This window comes from Papilio machaon, chromosome 27 (assembly GCF_912999745.1).
Source record: "Papilio machaon chromosome 27, ilPapMach1.1, whole genome shotgun sequence".
Taxonomy (NCBI): domain Eukaryota; kingdom Metazoa; phylum Arthropoda; class Insecta; order Lepidoptera; family Papilionidae; genus Papilio; species Papilio machaon.
The window spans coordinates 4,969,534-4,991,204 of NC_060012.1; the positions used below are offsets into that span (position 1 = coordinate 4,969,534).

The following is a 21,671-nucleotide window of genomic DNA, read 5'->3' on the forward strand; positions in this document are numbered from 1 at the left end:
CGTGATTTTGACCGTTTGAGACCATAGACAAGCACATTCTTATTTGAAACATACAATATGTTCTTCCTGTTGCTTTGGCCAGTTTTGGCGCCAAAACAGAGTATAGGCAAAACGGTTTTTAAAAGAAATTCAATGCTTGGAATGTAAATTTATAAAAGACATTGAAATAATTATAAGAAAAAATGAATTTATCATTTTATCTTAAATTTTTTAACTATGTGATAGAAATGTAAATAAATAAAAGTTTTCCTCAAACGATAAATGTAATGTCGTTGGCTTTCACTGTCGAAATGATACAGAAACATTGTTTTTCAAAGAGATGTTGACAAATAGGCAATATTTTTTGCTCGAGCGGTTTTGGCAGTGGAAACCAACGTTGTTAATGAATTCGGTAGTTTAGAATTATCTGCTGGTCAGAAATGAACGTTTTAACGTTACGGCTTGTTCCAAGCTTCCAGAACTTTCCGACCCTTTTGGCCTTTTTAATTATTAGATGATAAAGATATTAAAAGAAAAATAAATAATTTTTACATAAATTAATATTTATATTTAATAAACAATCGTGTTATTTCAAAATGTAACGATTATTAATTACAATATAATCTGATTTTGTACATTGTTTCTACGACTTAATAATTTAAAATGTTTAGTTTTGAAGCAATAAGTGATTTTGATTTTATGGCCTTATTAAACCCCAACTATTTGTTTAAAAAATTCTAATAGTTTATGGTATGATAGTGTTACCAGATTAAAATAAATAAAAAATAATTGTATCACTTGTAAAAACATTTGATATGTGATAAAAATATTGTCTTCATATTAGATATTAAAGAATCTCAGGTTTTTTTTAAATTATTTCAACGAAGATGTAAATAAAAAAGTAATGTAATTTCTATAACTATTCAAATTTTTTATTGACCAAAATGAATAATATATATTAAGTAATAATTATTATTAATTTTTTGCTAAGTAATTTTATTTAAGATTGCATAAAAAATCGTTCTCTTTAGCTTTTATTTGACAGTTGACAAAAATATATTCTAACAAATGTTTATTTAGGCTACTGCTGTTGTGGGTTTTTGAGACCAAAATTCCCGTTTGAAGCATGTTACCTCTGTCATTACCTTTGACAGACATATAAATATGTTTTACCCATAACTTTTAGTCTCAGAAACCCACGGTTAGTAAAAAAAACATGGCAATATATTGTCGAAGGTATTAAAAAATAACACAACTTATATTTTGTTTATATACTACGTAATTATGAAAAATAAAGACTTATTGAAAAGTTTTTTTTTTATTTTATTTGTCTATACTATCTACACTAATAAAAAGGAAAGTTTTGTTTGCTTGTTTGTATTAAAAAGGCTCCAAAGCTACAGAACCAATAAAAAAAATCTTTCACTTGGGAAGCTAAACTCTCCCTGGGTGATATAGACTATACGTATTACGATTTTGTTAAATTCTTATGTAAACGAAGTCGCATGCAACTGTTAGTGGAATCTATATATAAAAGAAAGTCGTGTTAGTTACACTATTTATAACTCAAGATCGGTCGAACTGATTTAGCTGAAAATTGATGGGGAGGTAGCTTAGAACTAGGAGACGGACATAGGAATTTTTTTATCTTGTGTGCTTTTTTTTATGCCGCGCGGACGGAGTCGCGGGGAAAAGCTATTTATAAAAAAAACTTCAATTATATTTTACAATGTCACGTTTATTTTATTACATTTGTAGTTATTACAAGAAATAGATTACAGAAGTAGAGGAGACAAGGTCGGCCTCAAGTGACACAAACTAACATCTACTCAGTGCTGCAGTTTCTGTATACAAGATGAAAAATATAAAACAAATCTCATTTCAATTGATGTTGAAATTTATTGGAAACGAGACTCACTTAAACAGTTTTTTTTTTAATTTGAAAAATTAATCCATAGACAAAAGATACTGAGGTTTTGTGATTATTAATTTTTTTTAATATGTAAACTTTTTGATCTGAAACAAGTCTGTTAAATAAAAAAAAATAATGAAGTAAAAACTGTCAATGTTGTATCGTTTGTGCTAAATTCTAATATCTAAAGGCATTTTTCACTTTACTATTTTGGTATATTATAAAATTAATTGTAAAAGATAATGTTATATATAGATCATAGCATTAATCTTTATAACACATTCAATGCTACAATTTTCACACATTAAAGTGAACTTTGCGAGTAAGTATCATTCAAAGTGTTAACTAGAAATAATTTATAAACTCTATATTTTTTTATATACGATAGTTGTATTGAATTTCCATCATAAAATACCAAAATAGAGCCATGAAAAAAAAATGTAGAGAAAAAGTTCACACAAAATTCTAGATTAGGAGATTATTTATATTATATGGAAGAATTGTTAAGACATAAAAATAGTGCATCTACGGGAAGTGTAACTGAGTTTTTACTTCAATGACATAAATTTATATATATTGTTGTCTCTACTTTGTCAAAGAGTATGTTAGAGATAACAAAAAGTCTATATATGTCAGAGAAATGAAATTATTCTATGATAAAGTCTATCCACAACATTAATTGAATAGTTGAAAATTACAAAAAGCATTACTGAGATCCCATTTACCTATTTATTAACAGATAATTTAAAAAAAAAAACTATATTATTAGTTTTCGCCGGATAACTTAAAAAAAAATTAAATATATTATCTGCGTCAAATGAAAACTAAAATTAAGACAAAAATTAATATTTTTTTAGTCGTAAGTAAAAAATAAATAGTCTAATTTTTTACTCTTCAGTAAAATGTCAATTTACTAACTTCAGAGATAAAAAATTTCACAATTTATACATACATAATAAATTAAACTAATAAAAAATATCTAAATTATCAAATTATTAGAGTTATTTATTGAAAATGAAACATCTGATAAAATTTTACTTTTTAATACACAAATTATCGTATTTTTATACCTTTAATGAAATAAATATGCGGATGATTTTTCGTGAATATAAAATTTAAACAGAAATATTATTATTATTATGCATAAAATAATATATATACATTATATCTTACACTATATACTCAGTAAGATATTATATAAGTTTAATATATAATTTTACATAAGTTTAAGTCATACCAACATTACAAACTACAATTTTTCAGTCAAAATTCATAAGTATGTTAAAAAATATATCAAATGTGAAAAAAAAACTTTTTAAACGAAAATATACTGTACATACAGTACTTACAAGACGCGAAAATTCACTAATTACAAAAAAAAAATTTTAAATTTTTAGTTTAGTATATTTTTCCTGCAACATTATCAAGTAATACATAGACATATATAATGTGAAGCTTTTATATGTCAATTATTTACTAATATGTACATTTTTCAAAACAAAATGATATTGATTAGTATTGCACAGTTTTAAAGCACCTCCATATAACCAATTACAAATAAAAAAAGCCTTTTTATGAGCGTTTATTTGAAATTAAAGCATGGCAACATCTATAGAGGGCGCTTTAATGAACAATATACACTTTCCGTTACAATATAACATTAGAAAAGAGAAATATTTTTGACATGTAAATTTGATAACCTCAAATTATTGTCAAAAAACCTGATTCTTTATTGTAACAGGCAACACTGCTAAAAGAAAACTGTTGGCATTACAATTGTTAAACCTTTGACTTATATTTAAAAAAGAATGTGATTTTTTTTTATTTGTCATAGTGATATCAGAATTATGCCAGTCTATTAGTATATAGATAAAAATATAGCATTTTATCTTCAAACTATTAAAAGGCAAGATGATTAATAAATTAAATAACATATAAATAAAAAAAATTAAAAAGTATTCTTTAAAATATTTACATTTACTAAAAAAAAACCACGATATGAAGTAAAAAAATAAAACTCGCAAGTAAAGATAATGAAAAATTATCTATGGCAAATTGTACTTAATCACCCACCGTCTATTTCTAGTATATAAAAAAAAAGTTTGAAACTCTTTGGTAAATCTAAAAATAACCCGCCGAAGCCGCGCCATTTTACAAACCGAATTGTACTCAGAGATAAAACTTACAACCTAACATCGTTTTATAAATATTTCATCATTGTAGGAACACATAGCCAAGTGTTTATATCAAATTTAGTTGCATTTTTTTTCAACCTCAAAGAAAAAAAAAAGCACAGCCTAAATATATCTTAAATTATCATATCGTATATGTTAATCGAAAAATAATTTATTTAATAATGATAGGAAACAACTGAGTATTATCTGTCTCAACAACAGTAAGGCCGAAATGTTCTTTCCCCTCAGACCGAGCGAATGGAAAAATGTAAATCACATTAATTTTAGCGCCATCTAGTTACGACAAACCAAAACAAAAACAAAAATTGATATCAGCGCCATCTAGTATCATAAAACAGAAATATTTCCGCATGTAAATTGTTTTGTTATGAAATAAATACATAAATGTCGCTTAAATATTGTTTCATTTGATAATCTCAGCATTAAAGTTAAGCTATAGTGTCGTGCGTCCCGCGTTTGATTCTGGACCGTATTCACTGAAGTATACAGTTGTTTTTCCGTTGTATCTCTACATTGGAGAGATTTCTTTCGATTTCATCGTCCTCTGCTATCCTGTAAACAAAATATAAGCAATTTTTTAATCACTAATTATGGAAAACTAGCTTCTACCTACGACTCCGTCCACATAGAATTAAAAAAAAACTAAATATGTAGCCTGTGTGTTCTTCCAGATTGTGTTCCACATCTGTAATAAATTTCATCAAAATCCGTTCAACCGTTCCGGAGATACCTTCAGACAAACATTCATCCATCCATCCATAATTCATAACATTAGTAAGAAGTAAGATATAAAAAAACTTACGCTTTTTCCTGTTCGTCCATCTCCTGCACCAGTCTGTCTCTCTCATTCACCGCTGACAGCAACTCCTGCAAATTGTACATGACTTTATAATAAACATAAGTGATAGTGGAGGCAAATATAATTAAATAGTAAAGTTTAAAGAGAACATTAAGGTGAAGAGGGTGGAAACATTACTGGTGGAGGTTCATAAAGGTACCGTAAAAAACGGTATTGATGATAGAGATCTAAGGTTGGAGGTATCAGATTTTTTTAGAAAAAGTAGATGTTGTTGGAGCATCGATGCCGGAGGACGAAGTAGTAGTGTTGGTAACGAAGGCAGAGGCGGAGGTGGAGGTGGAAGCGGAGGCGGAGGTAAATGTAGATGTGGTGGCGGAGGTGGAGGCGGAGGTGGATGTATCGGGAGGTATGTGAGGTGGAGGTGGAGGTAGAGGTGGAGGTGGAGGCGGAGGTATCGGGAGGTGTGTGAGATGACCTGCAGCAGCAGCCGCTCGCGTCTCTTCTGTCCGGGCGTCTTGCGCCACTCGTCCACAGCCAGCGAGAGGCGAAGCTCGCGCGCCAACAACTCGCACCTCCGGCTCAGGTCCTCCTCTTGTTCTCTGCAAACATTTCACACTCAAATATCACGGCACAAAACTGACAATAACAAGTTTTCTACTTTATTTTGTTACCATTATAGCATATTATTACATACGAGCGTCGATAGCTCAGTGGTTAAGCACTTGAGTTGCAATCTGCAGGTCCTGGGTTCGAATCCTGTCATGTACCAATGTATTTTTCAATTTACATATGTACATTTATCCGACGTTCTTACGTTAAAGAAAACATTGTGATGCTGCACATATCTGAGAAGAAATTCAATGATATGTGTGAAGTTAATCTGCACTTGACCAGCATTGACTATGACCTAGTCACCCCTAACTTGGGGTAGGTTCCCCTCATTGAGGAAGTATACTGAGCTGATGATGACATATATTGATATACATACAGTATGTTGAGCTGCATCTGGCGACGCAGCAGCGCGTTCTTCTTGTTCACCAGATGGAACCACTGCGACATCAGTCTGTCCTCCTCCTGCAACATACATCACATATTATATCTCTCTGTTCCTCATAATTATACAATTATATACAATTACTGCTACAACTAGAACAACTAAACAATATTACAGTATTGAATCTTACTTATATTATAAACTAGCTTTTACCCGCGACTCCATCCGCGCGGAATAAAAAAAAGCACACAAGATAAAGTTCCTATGTCCGTCTCCTAGTTCTAAGCTATCTCCCCATCAATTTTCAGCTAAATCAGTTCGACCGATCTTGAATTATAAATAGTGTAACTAACACGACTTTCTGACTATATATATATATATATATATATATATATATATATATATATATATATATATATATATAGATGAAAATGTTTGGATGTATGGATGGATGTTTGAAGGTATCTCTGAAGCGGTTCAACAGATCTTGATGAAATTTGGTATAAATGTAGACCATAGTCTAGAAGAACACATGAGCTACAAAATTTTTTTTAAAAATTCTGTGCAGACGGAGTCGCGGGCGACATCTAGTTAATATATAACCATACAAAATAAAAGTATATAGGAAAGGATACCGGGTTGTAAGGACTTCGGGTACAAGCAAGGAATATTTTCTTCCATTTCTTAAACTGTGAAATATAAATGTTGTACTTAATACAGCGATTTATTATTTAATGGTCACTAAGTATGTCACTTAGTGTGGATTTTATATAAAAAAACTAACATTTAAAAGAAAATACAACAGACAAATACGAGTACTTATTCTCTTTGTATCAAGAAAGATTGGAAAAGATAAGATGGCATTGAAAGATAATATTTCCCTTTCCTATGCATTCCCTCCTCCATCTAATCAAGTGAAAGACTAAAACCGTAGAGTACTTAAGTAATGACAGGTGTACATTCAGCTAGGTGTCATACCTCAGTGTTGTCAGCAGACTCCATGACACGGCGCAGCTGCTTCTCCAGTGCTGCAGCGCGCTCGTCCACTGCACTCTGCTCCTTCTCCAGCGCCTCCAGCTCGCTCGCTATGTACGACCCGGACTCCTTACCCTGTACATCACATCACAAACAGTGAGATATTTTTTATATTACAAGGTGGCAAACGAATTCGCCAAAATGGCGAAACGATCGAGCAAGCGGCCACATGAATTCGCCAAAATGGCGAATTGCCCATAGACATTCGTAATTGCAAATGCGTTGCCTACCCTCAATCGACGAAGGAGGAGACGCACAAAAAGAGAATATTTAACCTTCCTATGCATCTCTTCCATCAAATCCACATCCCCTTCCTATCCTTTTCTTATAAGAAAAGGGGAAGGGAAAGAGGACTAAAAACTAGTCCTCCATCACCACACTCATCAGACTGTAGTTGGAATTACTTCCACTTGAAGCCAGTCTTCTGTAAGGTCGTAGTATTTCACTGAGCGAGGACAATTCCTGCAACTGATGTTGTTGCTGACGTCTACCACTGTTAAGATAGAGTTGTATGAGAGTTGTATGACCTCGTCAGGTGCGCCATCTGTCGGTGCGAGACGGTCTACTAGTGCGGAGAAGGACTGCAGCGGGGAGCGACGAGCGCCACCACCCGGTGACATACTGCGAGACTCGCTCTCACGCTCCTCTGTAAAATATACACATTATTTAAAATCTTATATATATATAAAAGAAAGTCGTGTTAGTTACACTATTTATAACTCAAGAACGGCTGAATCGATTTGACTGAAAATTGGTGGGCAGGTAGCTTAGAACCAGGAAACGGACATAGGATCATTTTTACCCCGTTTTCTATTTTTTATTCCGCGCGGACGGAGTCGCGGGTAAAAGCTAGTATAATAATAAACATTACTTAACTTACAGTCTGGATTCACCATACTAAATAACATTAAGGATTCTGAATGTGGAACATACCAGATCGATCCGCGCTGCCATAAATCCTGGAGCCAGGTGTGGGGGGTGTGGGGGGGGTGTCACCGCGACCCGCCAGCGCCTCCAGCTGCTCCACCTCGCCCGCTGACAGTACATCATCAATATACATAAATATCAGAGAAAAACATGAAAACAATAGATTTGGTCTTTCGAAAACAGAATAAAATTTGTTATTAATATTAAAAATACAAGTACCCACATAATGGTCCTTACAAGTCGGATAAATGAGTTATTTCAACATTCACAATATTAAAATATGTTTTTTTTTGTGTTTTTGAATTGAAATATTAATCACCTGCGGCCAATTCCTCCATAACGGACTGTTTGCTGATGATCTCCACAGTTCCGCGGCTTCGAGACGGCGACAGGGGTGATGTGGGACTGTGGAAAACAATTTAGTTAACCTAAAAATTATTTTAAACGTATCTAGTATACCTATTTTTGACTTTTATCTAATACTAGCTTTTACCCGCGACTCCGTCCGCGCGGAATAAAAAATAGAAAACGGGGTAAAAATTATCCTATGTCCGTTTCCTGGTTCTAAGCTACCTCCCCATCAATTTTCAGTCAAATCGATTCAGCCGTTCTTGAGTTATAAATAGTGTAACTAACACGACTTTCTTTTATATATATAAGATATAAAATTCTCGTGTCACAGTTTTCGTTCCCGTACTCCTCCGAAACGGCTTGACCGATTCTCATGAAATTTTGTGAGCATATTCAGTAGGTCTGAGAATCGGCCAACATCTATTTTTCATAACCCACCACCCTATTTTTTAACTGCGCGCGGACGGAGTCGCGGGCGACAGCTAGTGTTATAATAAATTTGATTTATAAAAGTTTTAGATGAACCATAAAGTTGATATAAGTACCTCACAATACCCGCTCTGGCATCCGCTATCAGCTTTCTCGCTCGCTCCCGCAACATCGCCTGTCTCTCTTCCTCTGTCATTGGCTGAAATTACACAACATTTATCAAACATTATTGATTGCTATAAAAAAGTAAGACAACAACGAGACAGTCAACAACCAAAAAAAGGTAAACATAGAATACAACAAAAATAACACAATATAGAAAACATGAAACCAAAACTTTTACAGCAAAAACAATATGCCTTTCCTTACCTTTTTCGTAGGACTTGCATCACCATTCCGTAAACCATTCACCATCTCCGTTTTATTTGCTTCTTCTTTCTCTTTCGAGTTCTGCCGTCTGTTCTTCTCTTTCTCCCTCGCTTCTCTTTTAGTAGCCTCTAAAAGTTGTCTCGCGCGCTCTTTTAACTCGTCGTGGCGCGACAACAGTTGCTGTGACGTCACAAGACAAAGCGACGTCGCCCAATCGGAGCGAAGCGTTCAATCCAACGGACCAATCACAATGAAGCAGCCAATCGCGTGGACCAATGAGATCCACGAAGGTGAGCGCACACGCATGTTTCAAAGCGGTGTCGTTGGCGGGAATGGAAGCAAATGTAAAATGATGCGATCAGTCAATTTAATATTGAATTTCAAATGCACACGTTATGTCAAAACAAAACAGATTTAAATTACACCATACAAGTTATAAATTGATTTAAAGAATTTCACTACAAATCCAGTTTTTAATATGTTTTAATAAAAAATGTCCAACAAATGATGATGAAATGGATGTTTTTGTTTCAAATAAAAAGACAAACACAACCCTCGAAAATGCATGAAATTTGACAATTTACATATCCCAAATTCGTTTGAACACGTTACAAATATCACAAAGAAAACAACTTCATACAAAAGATCCAATGCCATATACTCACGGGTGTGGGTTTGGGCAGATCTGGCGCTGGATTCTGCTCCTCTTGCTGACCAGTTGTCTTCGGAGGACTAGCCTCATGTAGACTGGTCAGAGGGTCGGTCACTGCTGGCTCTATTGCTGGTTTGGATTCCACTTTCACTGGATAAATGATATCGTATGGTTGTCATTATTTAGTCGTATTAACCGATAGTACAATATTTATTAGATGTTCAGTCAGGATTTTTGGTTTTGGTCGTTATAAACGATACATTCTTTTAACAAAATGTCTTTTCCTTTTACAAAAGGAAAGGTAGAAATTAAGCATTTATCAAATAGAAGTTGTGATTATCTCACCAGTTTCACTGGTTATTGTCTCCTGAGCTGGTGGAGGTGCAGGCTCCTCCTCTTCATCAGAACCGAAAGGATCAGTCAGCTCTTTACGCGTCATCAATTTCTCTGGACGCGCGGGGATTGGCTGGAATACAACAATTTTAACGTTAAACAAAAAAGGTGTAGGCAGAAAATATGAATTTCTATTCGGAGGAAATGAAAACATGGTTATTGTAGTCGAATACGTAAGTGTACGTAAAATTACGTACACGTACGTACGTATACGTGTACGTATACGTTTTATTACCTCAGGCACAGTGGGAGGGTCAGTAAACCACTTGGTGTTAGGTTCCCTGGTCTTGAGATCTCTTGCGGGGGACAGCATCTTCCCGAGGATGGTCTTGGACTGCTGCACCAGCATGTCTCGTACATCCTTGATGGGTGCCGGAGACTGCGTCTTCTCCGGACTGGCTCGTTCTTGTGACTTTGTGTCCGAGTCTTGAGAACTGAAATATTAATCAAGGTGAATATTATAATAGCAGCAGTTCCTGTAATAGACTTATCGTGGGTTTCTGAGACCGAATTTTGGTCATAAAAAACGTTATATCTGTTTTTTTAAAGATAAAGATATGTTTTGTATAGAGATTTTAGAATCAGAAATCAACGATTAGTGTTAAAGGGTCTAAATTCAATAAAAAAAAGGGTTCATACCAAGACTGTTCAGATTGTTTATTGCCAATTTTAAAATTTTATTAGTACAAAGTAGATAAATGTTTGTACTTGGGTCTGGGTCTCGTGCGCATGCGCGAGCGTCTCTCGCTGACCTCTCGGCTGAAGAGGTCTCTGGGCACTCCCCCGTCTGTGTCATGTCTCCCCACCAGGTATGATGACTCCGTCTCGTCGTTACCTACACATCATTATATACACTAACTGTTTCCCGTGACTTTGTTTCGATGGAATTAGAAAATAATTAAATTTATCTTTACCAAGTTGTTCAACTTGCAATTCGCTGCCTGTGAAGTGAGCTCGCAGTTGGAACAGATAAGTCATTATCTGGAACAAGACAATATATCTTTAATTTATCTTTCACTAACGTTTGTCCGCGACTTTCTTCAGCGAGGGAATAAAGGAAAATATCGTAAGTTACTTCCGAATAAATCAACTACCTTCCAATAAAAGTCCCGTCAAAATCGATCCAGACGTTTCAGATATTACCCGGAACAAACACTGACTTGCAGACAAACAGTGAGTGAGTGAGTGAGTGGATGTGAGAGTGAGTGAGTGAGTACTGACGGCGAGCTTGTCGGGGGCAGGTCGTGCGCAGACATCAGCAGCAGTGAGGACCTGGGAGATGCCGAGACGTGCGCTGGCCTCCAGCGCCACGCGCAAGTTGCGCTCCGCCTCCTCCGGCTGCAGGCCCGAGAAGTCTCTGCGACACATACATACATACATACATACAAATGTACAGAATACGTATCTTATGGCACCATTCCTTCAAATTGATTCAGTCTTTTAAAGTCACAGTAGAATAAAAAAACATTATTAATGAAATATCTACTCTAATGTTGTAGATAAAAAGAGGAAAAAACTCAAAACTAGTGCAACCATTTCAAACTTTGGTCAGCAGAACTAAGACGAAATCGCTGGTAAAAGCTATAAATTTAACTTTGCGGTATTTATATAATAATTCCCAAAGTTAAGTAAAGTTAAGTAAGTGCGTCAACAATTGTATGACTAACATGAGGTCAGGTCGGAAGCGGTGTATGATGGCGCAGAAGGCGAGGCCGGAGCGGAAGCTGGTGGTGAGGTTGGTGATGCGGCAGGCGCGGTACTCGCGGGTCACACTCTGACACCACTCCAGCAGGTCTTGGACCTAGAACCACGAGTAGACAAGTAAATAATTAACTTTACTATATTCTATGTCTATGTCTCCCATCTAATAGATAATATGTACGACTAGCATCAATACTTTTTTCCTGACAGAAGACAGGCTTTTTATTAAGAAGTTTCATTAAAAAGTATCAATGAAAGTTTTGTTAATCTGTTGATTGGCGCTAGTGGACTCAATACTAGCGCCATCTACAAAAAACTTCGATTAAGGTTCAATATAAGTTAACTCACCGGCGTCTTGTCCTTATCTAGACCCTTCAATGGGAACAGTTTCTCCATATCTACCACTGGTGTCTTCTCACTGTCATCTCCTTTCTCATTCTCATTGGTGTCCAGGCTGATGTTGTTCAAATTTGACTTCAATTCTAAAGGCTTAAGGTTCTTTTTCGCTATCGTCTTCGGTTTGAATTGCATCGCCTTAAAGTTATCAACAACAGGCTCTTCTGCTTTTGGAGTTGATGTGAATTTAGGGGATTCTGTTTTGATTGTCATTTTTGTAAAGTTATTATACTCTGGTCTTTTGATATTCGTGTCTTTAGGTGTGAGATCTATATCTTTGTTATTAGGTGTAGGTGTGGCCGGTGATGTGGGCGTGGCGGGATTCGTGGGCGTGTCAGTTGTGGGCGTGATAGGTGCGGTGGGCGTGGCCGAGTTGTCAAAGTTTAGACTTTGCACGCTGTTGGGCGTCGCCGCGATGTCACTGTTTGTCAAACTTTGCGTCATCTCCTCCATTTGTTGACGCAAGTCGAGCATCTGTTGAAGGATTTTATAAAATTACACGATAACTGTTCAACGTAATATATCGTACACTTCATGTAGGATGGTCTAACAAACTCGCCTGTCTGGTAGAATTGTCAGAGAGCGTGTAGTCGTCTTCGTCGAGGTCCTCGAGGACGGCGATGTCAGAGTTGTTGTTGACTGACAGCAGTGACGCCAGCGACTGCATATCCTCATCCCTACAACATTTGAAGTAGGCTTACGTCACAAATTTTTGATACCATTCCTCAGAAATCACCTATTAAGAAAGGTGTCAAATGAACATGAGTCCTTATTAATGAATGCATATAACAAGTTGTTGTGTACTGACGTGGCGTGCCCCTCCCGCAGCAGCACACTGTGCAGTGTGAGGTGCAGGCTGGCCGCGCGCAGACGCCGCCCAGTGGGCTCCAGCTGCACGCGCACTGCGCGCTGAGCCGCCGCCAGCGAGGCGTGCTTGCGCAGGTCCAGCGCGGCCGCAGCCAGCCGCCGCCGCTTGCCCGTCGGTGACACCTACCATGTACACACATTCATTTAAATACAGCTCATATAGCGACCACAAACAACTAAAAAGACCTGGTCCTTCGAGCAGGATTTATCAAACGCGTGTATGTGACTCACATCCTCAAGCACGAAGGTCCAGTCCTTGTCCTCCAGCTCGTTGGTGCGCGGGTCCCGGAAAAGGGTCACCGTCACCGTCTGGTTCTCGGGTACGGTGAATATAACTGATCCCCTGCAAACGAAGGATCATAAATTAGTCAATAGTATTAGTTTAAACTAGGAATGCATAATCTAATTATCTCTTATAAATACACTCAGAGTCTTTTAAATTTAAACTATACGGAGGAAGGAAATTAAAAGCCATTTCATACTTCAAGCATGAACCGGCTATGTTCACTTATGCCTCAAGTGTCAGGACGTGAGCTACATACAGCTTCATGTTCAAGCACTCACTTGAGAGGATCCTTGAGCGAGGGCTCCCACTCCACGGGCTCGGTGACCACGCGCCGCGACCGCCGCGTCCAAACTATACTCAACTTATTGGGTTTCCTGTCACAAATATAAAAAAAAATCAAACCATTCCCAATTCAAAGAAACTCGATTAAAAAAAAACAAAATCACAATCCAACTATGATATTAATTGCATCGCGCAAACTTTCCAAATAATATTTTCTGTCTGTCCGCCAAACTGCACGCAATAATTTATTATTTTAACACACGGAATGTAGTTTAAAATTCGACAGTTAACCTTGTCTAAATGTATATGAATAAAAATTAAATTAAGTCCCCAAATTAAATTAAAACATTTTATTGGACTGTATTTTAAACTTGTGTAGTTTATTAGTATGAATTCTAGGTATGTCTTACAATAGAACTTCGTCTAGGAGAGTGACTCCCAAAGTGCTGCAGTCGTTCTCCAGAGTCCATGGAAGAGTTTAGAAATTTCTGGAATGATCTTTACTATAAATAAGTTTACCATTTAGGTGTGGTCTCGACATCAATGCGGTGATATGAGGCGGTGTACTGGAACTTGGCGGCGCGCTTGTTGACGCGCTGCAGCCGCTTCCACACCGACGCCATGACTCGCTGCTTTTGCTGCAAGAACACAGCAACAATCAGCAACTGTAAGGAGAATGATGCTGTTGATGTCATCTCTTGACCGATCTTACTTTAAATGGGATCGGTACAAAAAGTTCTCTTCTACCACACTTTTCATTCAACAAACCCATATCGTAAAGACCATAGAGTATTCGTAGCCAAATCCGCATTAAAATATTGAGCTATGCATACGTTCCAAGCTATTATCTCTGTTTTTTTTTTAAATGTTAGAGTTAGTAATACTTTTTTGTAGCAGTATTTAGGAAAATTTAATCCACAGATAACGTAATACACTATCGAACCTTGATACTACAAACCAAAAGTCAATATACACTCCACTGTACCACTGGGCAGTATAACAGCTTGATAATGAATCTAACAAGTTAATAGCCACTATCTAGGTTATCAGTCGGGTAACGACCTCCAAACACCCGGAATTTACAACCTCTAATGTTGACTCATGAGTTTATGGTCTACACTAAACATCACGCGTGGAAAGACTTCAATTCTAACACCTACTACCTTGGTTACAAACATCTTACTTTACATTTAAAAACATTTTACTTTACGCAAAATAAAAATAAAATTTAACAAAATTAAATCGTTTAATCGACATGTCAGTTATCTAGTATATAAAATTCTTGTGTCACAGTTTACGTTCCCGTACTCCTCCGAAACGGCTTAACCGATTCTCATGAAATTTTGTGAGCATATTCAGTAGGTCTGAGAATCAACCAACATCTATTTTTCATAACCCCCCCCCCCCCCCATTTTTTAACTGCGCGCGGACGGAGTCGCGGGCGACAGCTAGTGGTGACATAAACATCTTGCAAATATAAACAATACTAGCAGTCGTCCGTAGATACCTTCAAACAACTATCCAACTATGTAATCAAAGTGTGCATGTTGTGACATAAAATGGATATAAAAAGTGCAACAGAGGTGTGGCAATGTCGTGTCGTGTGAAAGAGTAATCGATAATTTTGTCTATGCAACTGAGTGACGAAAACTGATATGTGTTAAATAAAAATCACTATTATGTTCTAGTTATCAAGGTTTCTTACAATAATTGTAACAACAAATTGGTTTAGTCGAGGACATTTTTGTGAAACGTCACCTTGGCCTTTACAATTAGATATCTTATGAGAGTTTCCTTACGATATTCTATCGTAAGTGGGAAGCGAATTTAATTCTTTGATTATAGAACAACGATCTCTTGTGAGACTGTCTAATCAGTGTGTAACGAGTTGTGACGTCATTTGACACGATCAGCCAGAGTAGATGAGACCGCGAACCGCATCGTACTGCGCTAATTACAATAACACATGCGGTGACTCAACTGACGCGTGGGACTGCCCTGACCAGTTTCTATGACAACCAGTTTAAAGAAAATACGACAAATATGTTACAATATATTTACAGTCACTTTTTTCAATAAAACTATCATTGAAACATCTTCCCATCAAACTGATATATCACTAATTGTCACTCAGAACCATTCAACAATCTCCCTCTTAGTGTAGCAATCCATAAATAAAAAAAATTATATGAGATCATTATTTTTCTTGTATTGTAAGAAAAAGTTGTTACCACTTGTCCTTCGCAAACGGTAGTATATTACACCACAATACCAGACTGCGGTAATCGCGTCATATAACCTATAAATACATAAAAAACACTACAATCGAGACGTTCATCTATACTTATCATAATTAAAGCTGTACCTAATCATGTAATGACGTAATGCCGTGTGAAGTGATTGTATCAATCATAGCATGATATTGATAAGTCAAACTTTAAGAACATTTTTAAGTAACACTTGATCTTAAATTAAAATTAAGACTTTACAATCCAAGAACATGACATCAACATTACGAAAATAACTCATATAGAATCAAAAAGGTAGGTCTTAATTTTGTCAATACTGCAGCTTTTTATTGTAGGAGCGCAATTTACATATTAGTGGTAGAAAATAAAACATTCGCAAATGAGAAATATGCAATTAAGCCCAACATTCATCATCATCAGCTCGCTATACGTCCCCACTGAGGGGCTCGGAGCCTACCCTAAGTTGGGGTGATTAGGACATATTTAACCACACTGGCCAAGTGCGTGTTAGTCGACATCACACATATCCTTGAATTTCTTCTTAGATATGTGCAGGTTGCATCACGATGTTTTCCTTCACCGTAAGAACGTCAGATAAAATGTACATATGTAAATCGAAAACACATTGATAGACGGCGGGAGTCGAACCCAAGATCTGCAAATTGCAAGTCAAGTGCTGAACTCCTGAGCCACCGACGCTCTTCTGAGCAACAAGATTAGTTTAATTTAATGATATATTTAATTTAACACATACTACGTAAACACGATTATATATATATCTGCAAAAACTATATTAATTTGAACCGACTGTATGTTACAATAACATTGAATAAATAATATGATAACTGTATTGACGTATATCAGACGCCGGAAACGATTATCTATACCAACCGTTACATACGCTACTACTGGAAGCTCCCAACTGTGTTGTATGTTGACCTCTAATTTATTTCATTAAACATGCGTTAAATGTAAATATATAAATATATATTATTGTTTTAAACGATAGTTGGATATCTAGGAATTTATATTTTCTATGGCCGAAGAATTTATTAACAAACAATTTCAACGGTATCGTTTTCAACTCATATGTCCCCGCTCTCGGTGTTCGGAGTCTTCCCAAGTTAGAGATGATGGCCTTAGTAAACGACGCTGGCCCAGTGCTGGTTGACTTCACACATATCTTTGAATTTCTTCGTATATATTTGCAGGTTATATCACGATGTTTTCCTTTACCGTAACAACGTCGGATAATGTACATTTGTATATGTACAAATTCTGAACGTGTAGATTTTGGTCTGGTCCGGTCTAGTACTTAACAACTGCGGCACAGACGTTCGTACTCAACGTTACATCAATTTTTTACTGCATAACTATTTCATATATATATATATATTACATTGGCAACATTTTGTGGTTTAAGATTGTAACGTATTGAAACCACAGATTCTACAGATTATGTTTCAATTACAGTATTTCAATGAATACTTATATAGACCACTATTTGAATACGACACTATATTATCGATGTCAATTAAGGCTTAAATAATAATTGCAAGGCACTTTCTATAAATCTAACTTGTCTGAGACGAATTTTACTATATTAATGTGGGTTTCCACTACAGAAACATCTACACAATCTTTTTCATTATTTGAAAAAAAAAACATAAGCTACGGTAATTTAAATTGCAATAACCAATAACTATAGTCTGTATTTATTTTTGGCTTTCTGAATAGTATATATAGTTTTAACTGCATTAACTGGACATCTCACTAATATTATAAATGCTAATTTTTAGATGGATGGATGGATGTTAGTTTGAAGGTATCGCCAGAACGGCTCAACGGATCTTGATAAAATTTAGGACAGATGTAAAAAATAGTCTGGAAGAATACATAAGCTACTTTTTTGTTTTTTTTTTAATTCCGCGCGGACGTAGTCGTTGGCGACAGCTAGTTTTGTATAAACACGTTAATGTAACATAAGTTCAGGCCCTCGACATCGACCTAATTCCTAAATTGGATTAAAGTAAAGCCTGCGTTAAATTAACTAATAACATGCCCAATCTAACATGTTTACGTTACTTTCACGTAAGTAACTTTGTCTACGTTAAAAATCGTTTAATCATAATGGTGCTAAATATTCTTAGCTGACATAATCACAGCTTATCGTCACTAATAAAGCGCCTTAGTGAAGATATAGTGAGAGAAAAGTGCACTAATTTGGATAGAGATTTACGCAATATATTATTGTTTTATAAATGACTAGCTTTTACCCGCGACTCCGTCCGCGCGAAATAAAAAATAGAAAACGGGGTAAATTATCCATGTCCGTTTCCTGGTTATAAGCTACCTGCCCACCAATTTTCAGTCAAATCGATTCAGCCGTTCTTGAGTTATAAATATTGTAACTAACACGACTTTCTTTTATATATATAGATAAGATGTTTATATTATATAATGTACTAGCTATCGCCCGCGACTCCGTCCGCGCGGAATTTAATAATTAACCAAATTTCATCAAGATCTGTTCAGCCGTTACGGAGATACCTTCATACAAACATCCATCTAAACATTCGGATTTATAATATTAGTAAGATAGTAAGATCTGTAAAATTATTTTAGTGTGTGTGTATGTGTGTGTGTATAATATTGTCATAATAAAAAAAATATTATATTTTCCCAATATTTCTTACATGAAATAAACAAATATTAGTATTACTAAACACTGACCTCGACGCATCAAATTTCGCGAAGTATTTCTTACGAGATCGTTAACACTAAGAGACTGTTTAACTAAATAAAACGAATAAGTATGACAACAAAGTTAATAAAGTGATACACTTCCAAGATATAACTTGGATGTTGATTTAACTACCTATGCCTTTAAAAACTCGATATTTATCCGCCTACGTCGAATACCAGTCAAATTAACCAGAGGTGTGCGATGATGTCAACTCGCATTTTCGATACAATTTCAACTTTATTCAAGGTGCTTAGAGTTCATTTACTCACACATTCTTAACTTTTTTTATAAACATTTGTTTAATTTAAAACAAAGTTGTTTACATTTAGACGTCTGTCTGTTCTTAGCATGTTATAATGCGTTATAAAGTTGCAAATCTTTAGCGGTCTAGGAATAGGGCTTGCAACTTTTAATAAACTTAGGCACCAACAAGAAAAAAAGAAGAAATTCCAGTGTTTTGTCAACAGTTGATTCCTTGGCATGACTAATTTAACGACATCCCAGTAACCTACTTCAAACCATATACTCTGACCTTGAGATACTCGTAAAAAACATGACAATTCAAGGGTCAAATTCAAAGAAGTGACATCCCTACGAGGCATATGTATTTTCGAGACTAAGATACGAATTCTAAGATGAGTATGACTAATTTTAACACAAACATCCTTCAACATTGAATAATAAAATATTTAAATAGTGTGTCATAACTAATCAGTTCCGAGTGGCAAAGGTGAACTGTCGTCATTGCAGTACGAATGAGGTTAAAATAATTAAGCAAACTATGCGCAGGATAATTCTGACAACATTAAAATTTGTAATAGTGTAACACACAAAAAGGGGGAGTAAAAAAAATAATAAAAAAATCATGTAGAACATTTTGTGATTTCATTTTTTTTTAAAAAGACAGAGGCTAACACTTTTACCAAAAAATTTTGCTAATCAATGTCATAGACAAGTAAACATTTGACGGCAAAAAAAATCAAGTTAGAGGCATATTTTATCTGCAAACAGTTTTTAAAAATTTGCAACATTCGGAGCAGTGTGAAGCAGCATTATCATGTGTAATAAAAAAATAAAATGGCGTGCAGACTGCATTAAAAAGTTGCAATTGAATTCAACTTATTAAGGTCAAAGTACTTAATGGAAATGAGGTAAATTCAAAAACTGTTTCAATGACTGTACAAACAGAGCACTTTATATTAACATAAATATAAATATTGTTTGATGTACAAATACAAGTATACTTTATTGTGCACTATCATGAAGTTACAAAAAAAGAAAATATATCAGGATTTTTACAAAAGGCGGTGTTATCGCTAAGCAGCGAGCTCTGCCAGACAACCTTTGGGTAGAAATTAAGCTAAGTAAACCAAATCGGTAGAGTGCACACGAACAGTTACAAGAAATAAATATAAAAATATTTAAAAAAGTATGACTTTTAAATATACATTTTATCAGATCCATATCAATTCACACTTTTCTCTATTTTACATTCAAATGAACACTAGATAATATTCATCAAGTTATTTTAAAATAAATTAATCACTGAACAAATAGGAAAATTGTGAGTTATGATTATTTACATAGGAACCATCATATATTGTATTTATACATAAATAACTTGAACAAGATGACATCATAAGTTCAGTTATGGCTAAGTAGATAAGCCTTGTAGCACTATGCTAATAGACTTAACTGAATATTAAATAGGATAGCTTTTAAAGTAAACAATGGACATGTAATTTGAATTATGTAAAACATAAGATTTTACAAATAAAATTATTATCATGGCTTACCCAATTACATACTGAAATCAACCGTACAAATCTTTAATTTAAATATTTACCACCCATTCCTATACCATAGATATTATCATCTCACCCTTTTCTCTATGTAATAACTACTTATTAAAACATCTCTATGAGCCATCATTCACTGAATTCATTCCTTTCTTACACTTTACCCCTTTCATACAGTCCTTCCATACTTTCTTTGGTCTTTCTTGACTACTTGTTCTGTTGTTACTTGACTTGATGTTAGCATCAAAGCCAACTACATATCAGTGTGTAGGAAATGTTTTTATTTCTTGATGAATTAAATTCCATGGATTAAGATTTGTTGATTAAATTAGGATTTGATGAAAAAGGTGATCAAATAGTGACTTGTGTTTTTTAGTTTTTAAATTAACAATTTGTGTTAACAAAAAGAGAGCTTCCTTATGTAAACAATTATGAAAATAAAGAATTATTCTGTGCTCTACATATTTTGTCTTTATTTCTTAGCTGTACACAAACATGGTTTTCTAGAATGAATTAAGTGGTAATTGAGCTTTGGTCTTAAGTTAAATTTTTGAGTTAAAACTTTTGATAGATTTTCCCTACAGAGAATGTCTTTAATGTTATCAATTCATTATATATATCAACTTTATATACTTTTATAATAAATCCAAGAGTATAAAATTATATACCAGATAGAGGACCCACTATTACCAACACTAAAATATACATTTAAAGATAAGAATAAACATCTAGACAGAATGCGTATGAAAAACAAACAAACAGTACTTGCAACGACTTGAGCGTACTACTCCGACTAAAAATAGCACCCACCAATCAAAGGAAACCCTAGCCAGATGCACTTGAAAAATTACATCATTGAACGCCAAGTTCAAAGTACTGACCATGATATCATGATTTCCTGCCTTACCTTACCGCTACATTAATTAAGACTGAGCAAGCTGCAACCATCCTTGACTTAAAACCTAGGACATATCAAAGATATACTTACAGTGCGAAATTCACAGACGTAGCATTAGAGATGAACGATTTTTATGACAATGTCTTCAATTTTAAAAGCACAATAAATTAGCACAAGTTTTTATTTTACACAATTCTAAAAGCACCACTGTATACCATTTAATTTACGTTCTTATATTTTTTTACGTGAATTTTGTTAAACACAAAACCTCAGTCACTCAGTCCATTTTTGACGTTTAAAACAAACTGTGTTGCATGAATATTTAAATATTAATATTACCATTTCCTTAATGAGTGTTACGACCTTTTGACCACCCATGTTAAAAGGTAGATTTGAAAGGTTTTAAATGCTT

The 21,671-nt window shown here is 35.0% G+C and overlaps 1 protein-coding gene across 2 annotated transcripts; it reads right to left on the minus strand.

Moving 5' to 3' along the window:
• Positions 1–4,451: 4,451 nt before the first annotated feature.
• Positions 4,452–21,543, minus strand: LOC106711037 (EH domain-binding protein 1-like protein 1). Of its 2 annotated transcripts, XM_045684643.1 has the most exons (24): positions 21,350–21,543; positions 14,087–14,205; positions 13,564–13,659; positions 13,231–13,342; positions 12,941–13,122; positions 12,692–12,809; positions 12,085–12,606; positions 11,703–11,836; positions 11,257–11,392; positions 10,950–11,016; positions 10,744–10,870; positions 10,271–10,469; positions 9,988–10,108; positions 9,656–9,792; positions 8,991–9,170; positions 8,738–8,820; positions 8,161–8,246; positions 7,848–7,949; positions 7,442–7,560; positions 6,858–6,989; positions 5,874–5,959; positions 5,361–5,484; positions 4,889–4,953; positions 4,452–4,638 (listed from the first exon to the last, which is right to left on the minus strand). In XM_045684643.1, exons 2-24 carry the CDS (start codon positions 14,188–14,190, stop codon positions 4,560–4,562), a joined length of 3,111 nt encoding a protein of 1,036 aa, XP_045540599.1. In that variant the 5' UTR covers positions 14,191–14,205; positions 21,350–21,543; the 3' UTR covers positions 4,452–4,559. The 2 variants fall into 2 exon arrangements, with proteins under 2 accessions (XP_045540599.1, XP_045540600.1); XM_045684644.1 differs by lacking the exon at positions 8,991–9,170.
• Positions 21,544–21,671: the final 128 nt, after the last annotated feature.

Coding starts and splice junctions, on each gene's coding strand:
- LOC106711037 (XM_045684643.1), bottom strand. CDS start 14,190: ATGGCGTCGGTGTGGAAGCGGCTGCAGCGCGTCAACAAGCGCGCCGCC. Junction 13,343..13,563: donor TCGCTCAAGGATCCTCTCAA/GTGAGTGCTTGA, acceptor CTTCGTTTGCAG/GGGATCAGTTATATTCACCG. Junction 11,393..11,702: donor CGCTTCCGACCTGACCTCAT/GTTAGTCATACA, acceptor TATGTGTCGCAG/AGACTTCTCGGGCCTGCAGC.